Source organism: Sardina pilchardus, chromosome 9, assembly GCF_963854185.1.
Source record: "Sardina pilchardus chromosome 9, fSarPil1.1, whole genome shotgun sequence".
In the NCBI taxonomy this organism is placed as follows: Eukaryota; Metazoa; Chordata; class Actinopteri; order Clupeiformes; family Clupeidae; genus Sardina; species Sardina pilchardus.
In genome coordinates, this window is record NC_085002.1 from 31,131,477 (window position 1) to 31,152,010 (window position 20,534).

Consider the following 20,534-nt stretch of genomic DNA (forward strand, 5'->3'; position numbering starts at 1 on the left):
TTTGTAATGACCCGGTGACGTAGTGTCGGACTAGAAGTGCAGGACAACGTCATCATTCCAATAGTATTTTGGACCAACATGCCATGGCATGTTTTCAAACTGTAGTATGCGCGAGAGAGCAATATCTCCAATACAAAATCAGACGAAATGTTACTTTTGTCGAGAAACACGATTTTTGTCAATATTAACCCTGGTAATAGTACAGTTCACCACTTATGAGTATTTTCAATGAATCAATCAACAGCTCAAAACAAATATTTTAGGGTGCAGTGACCCTTTAAATGTAAGTACTACTCCCTGTAGGGACTGTAAACTCCTGATTCACACTCCAGTCCAGATGGTGGCGGTAATGCTCAATAAAAGCTGGTTGCCAACCGCCATGAAACCAGAAGAAAAAGAAGAAGAAGAAGAAGAAGAACTCTCGCCGGATGTTTATTCGGTCCTGGTATGATCAAACTTTCAAACATTGCGCGGATTGCTTTACATTATGCTCATGTTATCGAATAGTGTTCGCTTGAACGCTAACAAACTAAAGCTATTGAGTTCGGACAAAGTTAAGGATATGACACAGATTTGCTGTTTTTAACATTAACTGTTAGCCATTTAGCTACTATAGTAGATAACAAAAGTAGTAAGTCTCAAGGAAACATTTTGCCCTGTGTGTAGTGTTAATGTAACAGTGTTTACCCAAACCATAACAGTAACGTTAGAGATCTTACATTAACTAGTCAAATCGACGCCAACCAGCTTAAGACTCTAGTCTGGCAAATGTTACTTTTGGTAAACATGCCCTAAACTGCTAGTGCCAGGGGTCTCAGCTCTGTGCTCGAGTTACCTTAACCCATACCTTAACTTACCGTTACCGTAAAAAATATAGCCTATAGCTGCTATTACCTAACGTTCATCAACGTTTCTCTTTTCTCGCAGAAACGGTAATTTTACTCCTATGTTCATGATGGAATATCCCCCAAGTAAACGACTGAAAGAGTACCACCACGATGCTGTCCCCGATCCATTTTCGGACGATGAAGATTTCACTCAAGATGATTTCAATGAAATAGATGTCATAGCATCACAGGCCGTCACCGGGAACATTCAGACCACGATCGGTAAAACTCCCGACCCCGTACGTGGTTCAGGTGGACACAGTCAGGGTAGAAGAACATTTGCTCTCTCAAGCCATCCTGGACCAAGTAGGGGTGTTGAAACCAACAAATTCAGGAATAGTAATGGACGCAACGTTATATCTGGTAAGTGGAGTTCGTCACTCTTCCGGGACAAAGTGTGTTCATCCACATATGAAAGTGGTGAGCTGCATATTTGGTGCGGTTAAGAACACCCTGGTCCCTGCACCCATGACATTGAAGTTTACTATATGAATCAATTTCATCATCCATCACATGAGATGTGACTGAACTGTACTACATTTCTTCTTCTTCGTCTTCTTCTGCTTTATTGGTGGATTGTACCATATGGTTCTATATCTATGGATTGTACGACATTTACCAAACACATGACTATTAATAGGGCTGGTTGTCTGTAAGAAGTTATCCTCTTTTTGATAGGCCATGTCCAGTTAGCGGAGAGAGACAGAGAAGAGGGCCACTATATCAAATTGGAGGCACAGCATGCTTCCCTTTTGGAAAAGGTGAGTGTTGTGGTCTGCAGCTCTGTCAATGTTGTGTTGTGGTGTCGGTTTTTGTAAATGTTTCAGCAATTTTACACTCATAGAAAGATCTCATTATGGAAGCCATACATCATACGTAGCCCCACATCATCACATACCCTTCACCATAGCTAGAGATTGGCATGATGTTTTTTTCCAGTTAGCCTATTAGCCTGTTTGTGATGATGTGGGGCTATTTTAATTCCGCACAGAAATCACAGAATCACAGAAAATTGGTGTCCGTAGTGGTTTGATTTTTACTCATTTTTTAAATTAAGGCATTAAAATCAATTGTCAAATGATGATTTTATATTCCTCTTTTTAGTCAACTTTAGCATGATATCAAATACATGTGCTCCACACTGTATGTGGAGAGCTCAGATATTGGCACATTTAATACAATATTTTATTAAAAATAAATGATAATGATTAATAAAAAAAGAAATGCGTACAAAAATAACTTTATACGGTAGTTCACTTAATTGTCACTCTTTGCACTTTTTCCCAAATGTCAAGCCTGGTAGAAAATCAATGAGCATACAGCACAAACCTGTAATGGTTCAGTTATGCTGAGACTATGTTTGTCGTCATGTTTTAACTTAAACTTGTTTCTACAATTTGAGAAATGATTCTCAAGAATACAAATTATCAAAATGCTTTTGTGTGTGGTAGCTGAAGGAGGTGGAGGAGGAGATTCTCATGAAGAATGGTGAGATTCGGGTCTTAAGGGACTCTCTCAGAGTGGCCAATCAGGAGAAGGAGCAGCAGAGAATGACGTTGTACCACCAGGAGAGGGAAAAGGCTCAAGCACAAAGTGAGAAAGAAAAGGAGCTGTCTAAGAAGGTAGCTTAACGTGCCTAAAACCTCTAGTTCAGTGAATGCATATGCCAGAAGTAAGGTTGATCTCATAATCTTGGGTTTGATAATCATTTACATTTTTAGATTTTGCATTTTATATTTTTTACAATGTATTAAAGATTTGTGTTGGTGTAACTCATATGCTTTCTGACATTTTTTGCAGATTCAGTCCCTGCAGTCTGAGCTTCATTTCAAAGAGGCAGAAATAAACAAAATGAAAAACAAACTTCAGCATTCTGAGAGGGGAGGGAAACTAACAGGCACACCTTCTGCCAAAAGCAGGTACAGTAGTTGAGTTGTTTTGTTGAGTGTTTATGGCACTGTTTACACAAATTGGCCCTCATTTATCAACAGAGCGTAGAAACCAGCGTATATCTGAGCGCAGAAATCATCTTACGACGTTGTTCACGTGTGATTCATCAAACTTTCGTATCACTCCAATTCCAGCGTAAGAATAAACGTGTGTTGATAAATGTGGCGGCTGGAAACAAGCGTGATTTAAATATCACGCCTCTATATTATGCTCGTTTTAATGGCCTCGCCCCTAGAATTTACGACATGAAGGTGCATTATACGTCCAAAAGAGATCATTAGTGATCTCGAGCCACAGTGACGTCCAGCTGAACCTTGTTAATTTTGACAGCTAGAAGCTGTCATCAAGGAAGGCGGGAAACTAGAGCGATTTAAGCGCCACAGACTTTATTTTTGCAGAGAGAACGCATCACACTATAAATACATTAATTACAAAACCATACAACACTGAAATTTGCCCTTTGAAAATAATTTTAAATATATATGCCTAGGCCTAATTCATGAATGTTGCGTTTGCCAAAGAGAAAGTAATCATCGCCTATGGCTATTCTAAGCCATGAAATGTGTCAATATAATATGCTACATTACAGCAAATAGGCTGCACATGTACAGGAAAGGTGTTATGTCCGAGATAGTCCATCAATTCAACTATTCAACTTTCTAATGCACCGCCGATTTACTGCTGCGCTATGCTATGCCGCCTGAAAAACTTGTGTACACGAGTTGAAACTAGACGTGAGATTTTAGCGTAGCCACCGATCACCTTCACATTGATAAATGCCATACTTTGCGTGGAAACAAGGCGTACGCCTGTTTTACGCCTGTTTTTGGTCGTACGCTCTGTTGATAAATGAGGGCCATTGTGTTTTCTATTGATGTTTGTTACCTGTTTATTTGTGGACTCTCTGTATTGTGTCATGGCACTATACTGCATAGGAAAATGCTGTACGGCTGAGCCGTAGTTTATTGTGAATGCGGTACAGAAGCCGTTGCAGTCTTCCCAAGTTGCATGCTGACAAAATATAACAGCTTAGTTAAATAGTTGTTAACAGAAACATGACCTTTGTTTGTGTGTTGTATGTCACTAGCCCCAAGATGAATTCTGTAGCAGCTTTGCAGCCGGACAGAGACTGTCATACTTCTCCAGGGGGCAGTCCATTCATCACCAAGGAGACCTTTACAGCTCAGTTACCTGTGAGACCCTCCCCACTGAAGTCATGTACTGCAGACGGTAGGCTCCTAATGTGGAAGGACCCGTATTCTGAACATTAAATTGCATTCCTTGACATGTTTTGTTTTTGTGTTTTGACATGGAACTAGGTGGCAAACAGACCAGAGACAGTCTTCAAAAAGAAACACCTAGAGACATATTCCCTACTCAACACCTACAACAAGGTTAGTTAAGTTTGTTTTGTTTTGACTGATGGCCACTCATAAACGTTACTTATCATTTGGTGGAATATTTAGCCACATTTATGGTTGTGTAGCTTAAACATCTTCTATTATTACAAATTGGTGGTTTGGTCTTAAAGCTGATATGTGTATTTATTTTTTTCTGACAATGACAATCCTCTGTGGTGCCTTGATATCCACCAAAGTTAGCATGCAAATCAGCCAGCACTAGGCCATCTCTCTTGTAATACCACTTTGTACCCCTTGGTGGTGCTTATTAAATACTGTGTAATGCACGTCACTGAAAGAGAGAGCTGGAACAAACATGATTGTATTTTGCATTCAAGGCAACTTGAATCCTACAGAATTCTGCTCATAGCCCCTTTAAGGTTAGTGGTATGTAAAATGTGTCCCTACTCCCTTGTTTACTAGATGAAAGTTAAAGCAACACTAAATAATTGTTTGTACCTTAAAATAATGTTCCCAAAATCATTTCAGTGGTTCATCAACTCGTAACAGGGTGAACGGCACTCTATAGGCTATAACCGTTCTATGTAAGTTTACCAGATCGGGTAGCAGTTCTGTAGTACGATGGAATGCGACATAAGAAAACACACATTTCTCTTGGTTCAATGTTGCAATACATAATACTTTCATAAAAGTCATGCAACATACTCTACCTTGTCTGTGGACATTGTTACGTATTTGCTGGATAAACAAATAGCGTTCGTGTGACAGATGAAAAATGCTTTAGCAACCTAGATGAAAGGTCATCTCACCTCAGTCAGTGCATATTGAATATTAGAAATAAATACTTCAGACATTTATTGAGGACTGAACAAATAATGTACAAGGCTATTGGTTACACACTGTACAGTAGGCATATGCTTGGCTTATGGGTAGCCCTGATTAAAATTAGCTCCATTTTATTGTCAAATTCTACTTGTGACACCTGGCCTGCTTATAGCTGTGTTTGCTGTCCATCAGTCAGTAGCACTGAATAAAACTTGGAGATGGACTTATTAGGAATAGCGTGACATTGCAAACTAAGAGCTTACTTAATATTCTGGGGATAAGTCATCAAGAGTTACATCTGGATTGAGCAAACGATATTGAGAAAGTTAAAAGTAAGCTACAGTTACACTTATTATGCATGATTAGCGTAGTCAATATACTGTAGTATCTTAAGTAGGCACATGTTTATAATGCTTTATACAAGCTTGCAAATAATTGAATTGAAGACTCTGGTCGCCACAATTGACAACGTAACTTGTGACAAGAACTTACCACAATTAACTTGAATGGAGCCGTTTTTAACAGATTGGCCCAGTATGGTCATGATGCTGATGCGGCTTTAATTTTAGAAGAAAAACAAAATCTTTGTGTGGTGGTCAATTTTGAATTTGTGGTGGTGCACAAATAAGTCAGTGTGTGGGAAATACTAGAATGTACTTAAGCCTGTTGTCAAGCATCCTCTTACATTAATTGAGGTCAGAGTGGGGAGTGGGGACCTTTTGAAATAATTCTGTCCCGGACCATCATGCACACTGGTGGCCAACCTGGCTCCTCTATGTCCTAATGCAGGGTCGGTGTTGCTAAATTTGTTACTGCAACATCCATTGGACCCCAGCTCTCTCGGCCTGTGTCATCTGCTGTGTATCAGCCCTGATTCACTATCTGGACTCCTTTCTCAGCACAGTTACATCTGCCCGTACGTATGTCTTTGCTCATATACTCCAGAACCATTAATGATATAATTTATTTTAAATATATATGTTCTTGTATACTGAATGCTCTAGTGTCATATGCATAAAATGCACTAGGCCTACACATTAAATGCACAGTGTGTCCATGATAATGTGCTATATAAATAAATTTGAACTTTAAACTGCTATTATTGTTGATGCAATTGTAGGTTGATTGCCATCCCTTGCATTTTGCGAGAGCTAGTTCTGTAGCCACATGCCCCACTTACAATGTGGTTGTGACCCAGTTTGAAAACCATTGTGCTTAATCATACAGTTAATTTCCTGTGTTTTAACCGCATTGTGTATAAGTCGCAGGACCGTTTTTTTCCCCAGTTAAAAGAAACACAACCATATTAAAACCATGTTAATTGCCCCTGTGTATTAACCTAATTATTAACCTAGTGTATTAATTTACCAAAATCAATATATAAGCTGCGGCTAGTAGTTGGAAAATTACGGTACGTACATCCACTCCTCGATTGCATCAGATTCTCATGAGAAATTTGATACAGTGAGGAGAAAATGTAGTAGAAGTTGCCTAAAAAGAGAAATATGAAATCATCATTTGACAATAAATCTTAATGTCTTAATTCAAAATATGAGTAAAAATAAAACCGCTAAGTACATCCATTTTCTTTGTGATTGAAGAATGTATCGTAAATAAATAAATGTTCTTCCTAAATGCTAGGGGGAAGGAAGTATTTGACCCCCTATGTAACCCTATGGGAATTTAACACATTAGGGTTAACATAGGGGCAGGCAGATTTTTATTTTAAAGGCCAGCTATTTCATGGATCCAGGATATTATGCATCCTGATAAAGTTCCCTTGGCCGTTGGAATTAAAATAGCCCCACATCATCACATACCCTTCACCATAGCTAGAGATTGGCATGGTGCTTTTTCCACTAGGCCTATTAGCCTGTTTGATGCTCATTGAGCTCAATGCAAACCAAACAGGCTAATAGGCCTGATCGGAAAATAAGTCCCGAGACTCCCAACAGGATGAACAGAACCCCAACGCACACGGCGTCACATTATCCTGCTTATTGTACGACTACTTGCCAAAACGAGAAAACAAACTTAACAGAATGTGTCTTTAGCAATGACTTGGCTACCGTTTCATGGCTTCCGCTAACAAAATAAATTGTTTGCCACACAGATAGAACTTGACAGTTGCTGAGTTTCACTTTCAATGGAATTCCATAAGCGAAGACTGATATGAAAAAATGTGAATTAAACCTGTAATTATGTACTTTGCAGCAGTCATTATAGATTTAACAGACCTCCGAGCGTTGGGAAGGCCCATTCATGTGAATGGAAATTTCTGCAGCACTCTGAAGAGCCGTGTAATAGCACAGCACTAAGAAACAAAAAGTGACCAAAAATCTAATAACATAGAATAAACTAGAAACATGAAATTAAAATAATAAATATCTCAAAATGCAACAAAAGTCAAAAGTCAACAGATTAAAACAAGCTACTGTTGGAGCAGATCTGATTTCCATTGGGAGTTGGTTCCAGCAGTGGGCACCATAATGGCTAAATGTAATTTCACCCAGTTTGGTTTTGACTCTGGTCACTACCAGCAGACCAGCTTCAGTAGCTCCACCTAGCAGGTTTATCTTGTGCAAACATGTCTGCAATATATTTTGGGCCCAGGCCAGTAAGTCACTTATGGACAATTAGAACTAACTGAGACACAGTGCAAAGACCTCAGAACTGGAGTGATGTGGTCTCTCTCCTTTGTTTTTGTTTTTGCTTTTGCTTTGATTAAACCCTCCAGCGTAATAACTTCTCACCAACATAATAACACAATAATTATTAAGTTTGTATTACGTACAAATGTAATGCAAACGCCCCCCCCCCCCCCCCCCCCCCCAGCTTGCTACCTTTATTTATAATAGAAATGTAAATCATAAAATCATAATAGCTTTCCTTACTTAACATTTTTAGTAAGTAGAACTCAGTTCAGTGATCGTGTTTACTTTTCCAGCCCAACATTAAATTGCACTCATTTACGAGACATAGCACCTGCACGTTAGCACCTGCACTAAGCTGAAAGCGCAAACTCGACCGATGTTCAACCAAGGAAAAAAAGTTGTGTTTGGCTCGAAATTATGGATCCTAGGGTGAAATTACTTTGAACCATCCCTTTAAAGGTAAACTATGCAACGTTTTTCAGTTAATCGTTCCATATAATACTGTTATATATGATTAAATGAGTCATTACCGGTCGAACAATGTTTTTTTCGGACGCCCTAGTGGTCTGTAGCGGTAGAACCACGCTGGCAACTTCAGGAGCCCTAGGGCACGCACCCATGCTCTACTCCAGGAAGTGTCATGTACAGATGGTACGGGTTGAGAATGCTCCTTTCTTTCCCGCACATCGGGACTCCCGAAGCATCGGGAAAACTGCAACCGCAAGGGGGCAACATAGACCGCCCTAATAATATGAAGGTTCGGCTCATGGAAAAACCCGAGGACACCGCGCTGGTGACGAGCGGAGAAAAGAGACATCACGCTCGGCATGTCAGATTGCAGTTTCAGAGTTTTCGAATGTTTTACAGCCTACCTCACAGCTGGCTCTCTCACTCGACGTAGCCTATAACTCAGTCAGTCCAGCAGAGATGCCAGAGCAACGTTTTGGTCAATGGAGAGGGAGAGAAATGCTCCGCATATCCGTCTCATTTAATCCGTCTCATTTAATCATTAAAATGAAGGTGATGACTGGCGAAATTATAATCAAACGACGTTTCAATAAACCATTGTTGAAATTAATGAAAATGGTTTTAGAAGCCTAAGCTTCAATTCAACCTGAAAGACTCGATAGGCAACCTTAGATTAATTCATTAATTCATTACGGTTACAAACCGCATTTCCGTGAATAGGCTATTATTGTCAAGGCGAAGACGAAAGAGATGGACAAGATGGACATTTAGGCTACATTTATGCTAGGAATACTTAGAAATGTGTAGGCCTATAGGCTATTTTAAAACGGAGGCATGTTCATTTTAACCGGCGACGCTGGGTAGCTTACCCAGCACTTTATCACAGATTTTGTCCCCACCACTTTTGACAACTGAAAATAAAATGTATTTAACAGAAATATCTTTAATAGGCATACATGCCTATCATGTCACTTTACTTATAACCGTAGGCTACATGCATGGAGAAGATCGCGCATTTTGTAACATTGTATGGATGGTCAGATATGCGATAGGGCAGTGAGGGTGATTCATTGTAACCATCGACTAGTAGGCCTAGTTCCGCAAAAGAAGTTTCTAGCAACTTAGAATATATGGATCTCGTTATGCATCTTCATGTTGATTCAGAGATAGACATAGACTACCGTGGGCTACTGTGCGTCAATATAACAGCATTTTATCATGTGGTGAATTAATGACTAACGTCAGTTTAACATGTCAGAACTTTTGATCGGCGTTTCAAGTGCATGCTGCGAATAAATGAACTCGACTGACTGAATCCTTTATATTTCTTGGCTAAGTGCGAAGATATTGATACTCGAACGGTGGCGTAACTGGATGAGGCATCTTATTCACACGTCAGCGACCGGGGTTCAAAACTTACTCTACGAACCTCCGGAACCCATTAAGACAAGAGGCATTATTTTATTAAAAAGTTTTGCGATTTTTTTTATGATTGCGATGTTTGCTGAAAAGAAAAGTTAATATGTGAATTCGTGGTTCAGCGCGCGCACACACACACACACACACACACACACACACACACACACACATTTTTACATTTACATAATAGGGCTCGGGCACACGCCTTGAACTCTAGGAATATCGCCGCCATTTGGTAGCGCACTGAACGTAATATCCATTCATTCAGATGCACAAGACAAGAAGCAGAAATAAAGTAGCGATTTATTATGTTCCTCTTGCGATCGTGGGTTGCACTGTTACACCCCACTACACAGCAACATACGACCAAGAAGGCAAAAACTAAGTAACAGGAACACACTAAAAGGCGGGAGTAAATCCATAGTAATCCATAGTAAACTAAGGAGTGAAGCTGCCAATGTGGCTGTGCCCGCGAAGTTTTGATGTCATGATCCCGAGCCATAGTGTCAGGAAGTGTCTGTCGAGGGAGAGGGGGGAGGGAGGCAATCGTCCTCGATGCCGCATATAGGTAGGCTATAATGTCTAGTGAACTGGTTAGACAAGTGTGGGGGAGGGGGAATGATCGCACACGACAATTGCTCTTCATGAAATGGGTAGTCTCACAGACGTTTGTCGATGTTTAAACGTAGCCTACTACATCACTTGCGAAATCGGACGTGGCACATAGAATTATAGGCTACTGGATTTAATATAGCAAGTCCATAGACTTTGTTCATCCTATATTAAAATGTAATGTGCTGCGGGGAAGCATTGGGGAAGTCAGTTTAAGTTGTCCTGTAACAATTTGCCTCTTATTATAATCAAGAGTAACACGAAAAACACAAATATCATGTATTGTGTCGTAAACAGTTAATGACTTCGTGGCCACTATGCGCAACTGCATCGCGCAGTGAGCTGAAGGATAGGAGGACCGACACTTATTAACACAAAGCTTTGTAAAGCACTAACAACCACCCCTCAAAGTTCATTGTCCATAAGTCCAAACAATAAGTATAAAAATTCGACAATCCAAAACGATAACGAGATCTCCCAGAAACGAAAAACAAGTTTGTTGAGTAGCCTAGTCCTTCCAACAATCTCAGCTTTTGCGTTTGTTAGATAAAAGGCATTCTGTCCTGCTGTATTCCAATGAGAAAAAATCATCCACAAGGTAGGCTAAGGGTCACGGTAATGCAGCATGCAGGAATCTATATACGCACAAAACGAATGAATGGGTTATATCGGCCAAAACGAATGAATGGGTTGGGAGAGTCGTCTGGCTGTGTCAGCAGACTGCAGTCGGTCTCGAGGGGTTAAATAACGCACGTACTTGAATTTTAATCTGAAGAAGACCACACGGTCGAAAAGTCATTCCTTTGTGATAAAGAAAATAAAATAAAATCAAAAAAGAAGGATTTCAAGTGTGCGAACCTTTTTCCATTTTTTTATGATTTAGCCTACTCTTGTTCTGCACCTTGACCGGGGATGTGCACAAACTTTTTTACTACACTTGAATTTTAAACCAACCATCCTATAGCCATACTTTAATAATCAGATGTTATGCTCATTTTTGTAGGCTACACCTCACCGGCAAGCACGCACGCAAATGCTGCTTTTATTGCACATCTACAATATTGGCCAGGCTATATAGAAAAGGCTTTTAGGACTGTATTTTGCCTTCGTGCAACTTTAGTTGTGCTCAATCTAAATTATTGTCAGTAAGAATAGGTCATATTACCAAATGGCGAACCTCGAAAATTATTTAGGATATAGAGCCGTGTCCATTACGCATGCAGTTATTTTTTAGGCTATTGTTTTATTTGAGTATTTTTGTCTACCATGGCAAACATAGTTGAAACGTTCGCTCTAAACTTATGTATTTCCAATCGGCTTTCACAATCAGCTACAGCTGCGCATGAAAACTTGCAATGTCTTTACAGAACTGCTTTCACTTCCCCGAGTCGCGAACGCAACATGCACAACAACCGATATTTAGCAAACACATGCATTTCCAGCTCTCAAAACCGATGAGGTCCAGATCTCAGTGGACTCAAAGCTGCCTACAGCCATGCATAGTAAGCCTAATGATAGCCTAATAGTTATGACATTAATAGCCTATTAATGACCTCATGTCGGAATGGCACGTTGTTTGAAAAAAAAAAAAAAAAGTTAAATAGGCCTAGGCCTACCGCCGAGTGGGGATATGTCGGAATGAACAGCGGATACCAGCTGGGTTGTAAAACATTACTGTATTCGTTGATCTTATCGATGCAGTCCTTGCGGCCACTTCTCCCCATCTTAGGAAACTTTCTGTTTAGTGTTGACAACACAAAGGCCTTCACGTTGTGTGGCAGTGCTTGCTTGCCCTTCGATCCATCCCAGTTGGTGGTTTTGCACCTGTCCCTGAGTAATAATAGTGAGTCTATATGAGTAAGCGCTTATGCTCTAACCGCATAATAAAAGAAGCACCTGCAGCAGTGCTTATGGCAAGGCTATTAACACCTGTCACTGAGCTATGGACAAGCAGTTATGCTCGAAAATTATCATAATAACAGACACACCTAATTGTATGGCTCTATGTTTGAACACATCAAATTAGCAAGCATTTCCTCCCGATAGCAGCAACATTTGCTTTTTTTTTCTGTCGGTCCGCGGTTGCTTGGTCAATTGCGCAGCAAATTATCAGATGAAGCGGACCTAATTTCACTCCATGTCTCGCGGACCAGCAGCAGTCTCCACGTTTCGCGGCCCATAGTTTGAGAAACGCTGCATTAAAGTGTCATTAAGTTGTAGGCTATATGTTTAGTGTTTTCTTTGTGTGTTTTGCATTTTAGTGTGTTTGCATTGAGTAGTTCCTTAAAATACGGAACAAAGAGCGTCCCGTAGGCTATCTGTTCAATACAGAAGAAGACTTTTACTTATATATTTCTTATAACGAAACGCGAAGAAAAAATACGAGGACTGACCATCTCGCCTCTCCGCGTTTCCCCCAATATCATGGCGACAAAGAGAAATAAATATGATTGGACATTTTAATGTTTGTAGCGCGCCAGTTTACCCAGTGTGTGTGCATTGAGTAGTTCCTTAAAATACGGAACAAAGAGCGTCCCATAGGCTATCTGTTCAATAAAGAAAAATACTTTAACTATTACTTATATATTTCTTATAACGAAACGCGAAGAAAAAATACGAGGACTGACCATCTCGCCTCTCCGCGTTTCCCCCAATACCATGGCGACAAAGAGAAATAAATATGATTTGACATTTTAATGTTTGTAGCGCGCTAGTTTACCCAGTGTGTGTGCATTGAGTAGTTCCTTAAAATATGGATCAAAGAGCGTCCCGTAGGCTATCTGTTCAATACAGAAGAAGACTTTAACTATTACTTATATATTTCTTATAACGAAACGCTGCATTGAGTAGTTCCTTAAAATAGCCTACGGAACGAGCGTCCCGTAGACTATCTGTTTAATACGGAAGAAGACTAACTATTACTTATATATTTCTTATAACGCTGGCTGTAGGCGATTTCTATAACCATTTTCATTCATTTCAACAATGGTTCATTGAAGTGTCGTTTGAATGATTTCGACAGTCATCACCTTCATTTTAATGATTCAATGAGATTAAGGAGTCGACTATTGACGGATATGCGGTCTTCATCATTAAATGCAGTTGAAACTTTCTGCCACCTGGTGGTTGTTTGGGTACATTGCCTTAGCCTCGAAAAAAATCGGCTTGACGCACTGCGGGATCTCTTCGGGAGTCCCGCGGGAGAAGGTGCATTCTCAACCCGTACCCACTGTAAAGTCTCATGAAAAGGCACGGCAGACTGACCGATTGAGGAGTTTTGTAAAATGTACTCGCTAAAACTTTCTGAAGTTTGTACTACTGTACTATTACATGTTGTTAGAAGTGTAATCAAAATCCTTCAAAATGAGTGATTGCTCAGATAATGCTTTGCAATAAACTAACTTGTGCTTTCTGTCCACTTCATTTAGAGGATCTTTGTGCAGTTCCAACAGTTCCTCCTCTACAGACACACGTGTTCTACCCCGATTTCATGCTCACTTCAGCCACCTACAGAGTCTGGCCATGTCTGGCCTGAGTTCTTTGGCCTTGAGTTATACTACACACCCAATGTTCCACACAAATGATCATTTAGTTTCGCCAAGGAGCTGCCCGAGTGCAGTGCATCTTCTGCCATTACTGGAGCACCATATTAGTCTCTTCTGCCAGACACTGGAGACTATGGACAGCTCAGTGAAGACTCCACTGCGTGGCATTTCCCTGTCAGGGTCTTCTGGGAGCACCCTGTCTTCCAACATGGGGGAAAGCTTGGTCAGCCAAGAGGATATCGCCCTGGCCTCCCTGACAGCTGTTCGCCTCATTGTATCTCAGAGTGATGAGGCTGTACAGACTCTGCTGTCCCAGCCATCACAAGAGGTAACTCTTCAAATGGAAGAAATGGAACAATCTAGTGCTGCGCCAATCAACCAACAGCCAGGTACATCCAAAGAAAGCGGGGTGTCAGAGAGGCAGAAAGAAGACCAGAAAGTTCCACAGCATCCTCTGTTCAAGCGGCTGGTTCAGCTAGCAGATCCGACCTATAGCTGTAGCACCACACGAAAGCAAGCACTTGTAATAGGCAGTTTGGCGACACTGAGCTTGCTGGCACAACGAGCTGATGAAGCACAGCTCCAGAAGTTAGTATGATACTTGTCTGACTAATTCTTGTAAGCTTTTTACCAAACAATATGAAATCAAAGTCATCTTGAAGTAAATATGCAACTATTTCCTAGCAAGCTAACAATAAAAAAAGGCTTGCAAAACCTTACAAATAATACCACTCAGATCCTTGTTGACACCTCTAAAAGCCTGCTTACATGCTACCTAGTATACAACTTTGAATTGATTTTCAAAAATATTAGAGCATGTCAGAATCAACATTTAATTTTCACTGAAAATTAAGTGAAAGGCCAGCATTTCTGGTTGGGGGTGAACAATATTTAAATATCTTGTAACTTATTGTTTTATTCATACTTTTACCCTCTCTTTCTAGGTTTGTCTGTCTGTTGGCAAGTCAGACCTTGGCACAGTGCCTGTCTTTGGACTCCACATACAACATCATCTTTCCTTCTGTGAGACTTTTGACCATCTTAGTCAGCAGTGATGACCTAGCAGAAAAACTGTGTTCTCATCTATGTAAGTGGCTCATCATGCCAAAGAAAACTGCTCAAGACATGGACATTGAAATGGTGGAATTATGGTCTTTGCCTTTCTCTTTTCAGATTCTTGTCCTTTTCTCAAAATATTCCAGCATGCAATGTCTAGACCAGATAAGACCACTTCAGATGATCACTGGTCTAAACTACAAATTGAGGTCTGTATCATTCATTTACAGGTAGACACAATAATTTTATACAAATTTAAAAAAAAAATCATTTGGTACCTTTAGGGATGAATGTGCAATTTTAACATGGGATGCATTTTGTTTGGGACAATGTGTTTTGTTTAAATGGGTGTGGTAAATAGATTTCTTTATTGACAGATGATCCGGTTTTTGTCCAGGCTTTTCACCCAGAGGGCCACCCTGTGGACCACCTTTATTGAGAAATCTTGTCAATGCAACAGTGAGGTACATGTGAAACTGATCTTAGGTGTAATTGAAAATGGAAGTTGTACTCCGTTACATACTTAGCGAATGACCTAATAAATAGTCAATGGAATTGGGATTTTATCAAACCTTCTGAAGTGGTGTAGCTGTTATAGAAATGTCACATGCCCTGTACTGCCCCCTGCAGGTAACCCCCGAATTTGTTAGAGGTCAATTGTTTCTCCATTCGGTCCTTCTTTCTTTCACATGTCTTTTTATTGACTTTTTCATCACAATGTAAAACATACAATTCATTAAGAGTTCAACACAATTTTCCAGCCCACAACCCCCACCCCTATCCCTCCCCCATTCTGACACAGACAAGGGAGAAAAGAAAGGAAGACAAAAGATAAATGATAATACTACAATAATAATTATAGTAATTGTAATGATAGAAAAATCAAAATAAAATAGAATAATAAAATAAATGACCAAAATTTGAAACAATCAATTCAGTGCAATATCAGAGAAGCCACAATATATGAAAAAAAGAAAGGACAACCATCCGGCACAAGCAACTAGTCCTCGACTATACTGTCAGAGTCTGCAATGCTATCAAGAAATGTTATAAAATGTATTCCCTGTTCCCCTTAGGGTAAACCTAATTTTCTCTAATGAAAAACATTATAGAACATCTTTAACCCATTGAGTGTGTTTGGGTGGAGCAGCTCCCTTCCAATGCATTAAGATTGAGCGGCGTGCTAGAAGAGAGGCGAAGGCAAGTGCCCTACGTTTTGCTACAGGCAGCTGCAGCTCTTCAGGGGCAACACCAAACAATGCCACAAGAGGATCTGGTGCAATCCTAAATTCTAGAATTTCAGAAAGAGTGTTAAAAACTGAACGCCAAAAATCTTCTAGAGTGGGGCAGGACCAGTACATGAATAAGGGACCCATGTGCGCTCTGACATTTGTCACATATTGGGGAAAGATCTGGATATAATTTAGAATGTTTTACTTAAGACAGATGGACACGGTGCACTACCTTGAACTGAATTAGAGAGTGACGTGCACACATAGAAGATCCATGAACTTGTCTCAGAATAGACTCCCAGACATGGTCTGAGAAGTCTAAACCTAAGTCTTGCTCCCAGGCTGCCCGGATTGTGACTAAAGGTGGAGAGTTCAGGCCTGATATTAAATTATATAACCTTGAAACCGACCCTTTTGAAACTGGATCAAGAGAGAGAAATGCATCAAGAGGATTCACAGGTGGGAGATGGGAAATTTGGTACCTGATGCTGCACATAATGCCTCACCTGGAGAAACCTAAAAAAATGTGTAGTAGGCAGGCCAAACTGCTTTGACAACTGCCCAAAAGAGGCAGTGTTCTCTAAAAACAGGTCCTGAAAACAGTGTAGTCCTAATTCATGACAGTTTTTTAAAGTCTTATCTGGCATTGATGGTGCAAAGAAGTGATTAAAGGCTGTTGGGCTTAAAATAGAAGATTTCTGAAAGCCAAACGTCCCCCTGAACTGAACCCACACCCTAAGAGAATGATTCACCACTGGGTTATTGGTAGGCTTACAACCAATCCCAGGAAGGGCAGCACCCAAAAAACCTGACAGAGAGGTCTGCTTACAGGCACTCTTTTCCATGGAGATCCAGGATGGACAGTCAGACTTAAGATGGAATCGTCACCAGTATAACATACATCGTATGTTAGCTGCCCAATAGTAGTATTTGAAATTGGGTAGGGCCATGCCACCCTGGTCCTTTGGCCTTTGGAGAAAAGCCTTACGCAACCTAGGTTTTTTGCCATTCCAAATAAATGATGAAATGATAGAATCTAAAGATTTGAAAAAAGATAGGGGGAAAAATTGGTATACATTGGAACAGATACAAATACTTGGGAAGAACATTAATTTTAATTGAGTTGATACGGCCAACTACAGTCATATTAAGAGGTGACCATTTTGAAAGGTCTTGTTTAGTTTGCTCTAACAATTTGGCAAAATTAGCCTTAAAGAGATGGTTAAAAGAGTGTGTAACAGATATTCCAAGGTATGTAGAACTGCTCTGAGCAATCTTAAAAGGTATATTTAAGTGTAGCTGTGATGCCTCATGGTTAATAGGAATACGTTCGCTCTTGTGCAAGTTCAGTTTATATCCAGAAAACTGGCTAAATTTCTTAAGCAAGGACAGAACAGCTGGTAACGACACATCTGGATTAGAAATATAAAGCAATAGGTCATCAGCGTACAGCGACACCCTGTGTTCGCTATCTCCCCGCACCACACCTGAGATCTGACTTGATTCCCGCATCGCAATCGCAAGTGGCTCAATGGCCAGGACAAAAGGCAATGGACTCAGAGGACAGCCCTGTCGGGTTCCACAATGAAGATTGAATGGATTGGAGTATTGACTATTGGTTAAGGGGAACTGTATAGCAGCCTTATCCAAGATATGAAAACTCTGCCAAAATCAAACTTCTCTAGAACAGCAAATAAGTAGTCCCACTCCACCCTATCAAATGCCTTTTCAGCATCCATAGAAACAACGCACTCTGAGACTGATTTATCCATTCAGTCCTTCTAACCGGGATGTAAAAACTACAGTCTTCAAGTATTTAATATAGGTGAGAGACCTCTTGACAGGCTAAGCTATGCGACAAATCTAAAAAGAAACAAAAAATAGATATAATTGTATAAATCATGAATTTACTCTCAGGATACATTGGCCCTCATTTATCAACAGAGCGTAGAAACCAGCGTATATCTGAGCGCAGAAATCATCTTACGACGTTGCTCACGTGTGATTCATCAAACTTTCCTATCACTCCAATTCCAGCGTAAGAATAAACGTGTGTTGATAAATGTGGCGGCTGGAAACAAGCGTGATTTAAATATCACTCCCCTATATTATGCTCGTTTTAATGGCCTCGCCCCTAGAATTTACGACATGAAGGTGCATTATACGTCCAAAAGAGATCATTAGTGATCTCGAGAGTCAGTGACGTCCAGCTGAACCTTGTTAATTTTGACAGCTAGAAGCTGTCATCAAGGAAGGCGGGAAACTAGAGCTATTGAAGCGCAACAGACTTTATTTTCGCGGAGAGAACGCATCATACTATAAATACATTAATTACAAAACGGTACGACACTGAAATTTGCCCTTTGAAAATAATTTAAAATATATATGCCTAGGCCTAATTCATGAATGTTGCGTTTGCCAAAGAGAAAGTAATCATCGCCTATGGCTATTCTAAGCCATGAAATGTGTCAATATAATATGGTACATTACAGCAAATAGGCTGCACATGTACAGGAAAGGTGTTATGTCCGAGATAGTCCATCAATTCAACTATTCAACTTTCTAATGCACCGCCGATTTACTGCTGCGCGATGATATGCCGCCTGAAAATCTTGCGTACACGAGTTGAGACTAGACGTGAGATTTGAGCGTAGCCACCGATCACGTTCACATTGATAAATGCCATACTTTGCGTGGAAACAAGCGTACGCCTGTTTTACGCCTGTTTTTGGTCGTACGCACTGTTGATAAATGTGGACCACTATGTCAGGTCTAATTCTTATGAAGTTGGTTGCTGTTTCTCATTTAAGTAAGTTTGCATTACAATTAGCATTGGAATGGGTTACACTAGTAAGCCTCAATATGGAATCCTTAAATCATTTGGTTCAAAGATATAATGCAGTAGCCTACAGCATAGCATTATGAGAGGCTATTTGCATAGAACTGTAGACTTTTACAGCACACACGGCCCGACAGGTCCACAGTTTTGCGCCACACCTGACCGAAAATCCCCATCTTACTTTAATACTTTAAAAGTAGACTGAAAACGTATTTCTTCAAGAAAGCTTATTGACTGACTGACATTTAATTATTTATTTCTTTTTTTTTTTTTTTTATGAGAATTTTGATTTGAACAACCTTGTTAAGTTACCTTGGTTGTCATGAAAGTCGCTTTAAATAAAATGGATTATTATTATTATTATTATTATTATTATTATTATTATCTTCTCATTCAAAAATGATTGCATTTGTATTTTATTATTGTACATACAGTCCCTTGCACAAGTTAACATTCAGATTCAGATTCAGATAACTTTATTAATCCTTTAATTACTTTATTAAAGGACTAATAAACTTTATTTGGGGCAATTCGGTTTACAGCCAACCCATTCCCCTAGCATGTCCACTCCATATAAGCTGCATTACCTGTGTTCGCACGCAGTGAAAACTGATATGTATGATGTATCCTCTATAAACCAGAAAATGATGGCTTTCAGGGGGGTTGAATTTGCAAAGCTGCGCAGTACCTGTCGTTATATTCACCCATGGCTATAACTCAATAATTTAACACAAGACTTGTTTTGGGTTTGTTTAAGTTAGCCCTTAAATGTATTAATCCTGTGTATGTGCATGTGTGAGCAGGTGGTGCGAACACTGGTGGTGCTGTTGCATAGACAGTGGCTGAGTATGCATGGTGCGGAGTGGCATCTGGAGCAGCCGGGGAACTGGGAAGGGCCCGGCGTGACTCTGCTCAGGGAGGCGCTAATGTTGCTCTATTGGCTGCTACAAAACGACTCCAACTTCTCCGACCACTGTCTGGATGTGCTGCACATGTATGAGAAGATGATACCTGCCATCAGGGACACCTTCCGCAAGATCCCCAACCTCACAGAAAGTGAAGGTTAGTCCTCTTTTTTTAGTATTATTATAGTATATGGCACTGGACTGCATCAGAAAGTCTCGTATTCGTGTATCGTGTGTCAGCATTTTATTTTCAATAGACAATAAATACATATATTTATTTAAATACAGTATATTTCTCCCTACTTCTAGAACTAGCACTGGATGAAATCTGCCGCTCTGTGGCAGAGAATGTTGAAGACATGGATGTTGATGCAGGATTTTGATGACTTAAGTCTTCATTAAGGAATTGGTATTTGACAGGATCTGTGAACATTTCTTTAGAATGTCATACATTTGTCATGAACTTTTATTTTCCTACTTCAGTATCTTTTTTTTACCTTCTGTTATTTTTTGTTTGTATTTGAATTTGAAATCTTCATTGTCACATGTCTCTCATGCTGTCATATATGATTAAAGTAAAACTTAATCCAAAATCAGATGTGTCCTCTTTTCATAAAAAGCAGAGCCTTTAATTGGTAAAAATCAATGGAAATGTTTGCGTTAACTCTCACCACTGCAAGTTTGTTAATTTGCTCGAACCAAGATAGAGGAAGAGGCAATCAGAAGTGGTGTATGGCCATCCGAGGAAAACAGTTTTTCTCAATTTTGAAAGTTGAATTTA

General features: G+C 39.9%; 1 protein-coding gene across 3 annotated transcripts; it reads left to right on the forward strand.

Moving 5' to 3' along the window:
- Nucleotides 1–326: 326 nt before the first annotated feature.
- atrip (ATR interacting protein) lies at nt 327–20,346 on the forward strand. 3 transcript variants are annotated; one of them, XM_062544720.1, is made up of 14 exons: nt 327–445; nt 928–1,250; nt 1,566–1,648; nt 2,339–2,509; nt 2,688–2,806; nt 3,925–4,067; nt 4,157–4,231; nt 5,813–5,939; nt 13,605–14,309; nt 14,666–14,808; nt 14,895–14,986; nt 15,155–15,241; nt 19,652–19,910; nt 20,063–20,346. In XM_062544720.1, exons 2-14 carry the CDS (start codon nt 947–949, stop codon nt 20,134–20,136), a joined length of 2,382 nt encoding a protein of 793 aa, XP_062400704.1. In that variant the 5' UTR covers nt 327–445; nt 928–946; the 3' UTR covers nt 20,137–20,346. The 3 variants fall into 3 exon arrangements, with proteins under 3 accessions (XP_062400704.1, XP_062400706.1, XP_062400705.1); XM_062544721.1 differs by lacking the exon at nt 327–445 and adding an exon at nt 460–631; XM_062544722.1 differs by lacking the exons at nt 327–445; nt 20,063–20,346 and having other exon boundaries at nt 459–1,250; nt 15,175–15,241; nt 19,652–19,788.
- The last annotated feature ends 188 nt before the right edge of the window (nt 20,347–20,534 follow it).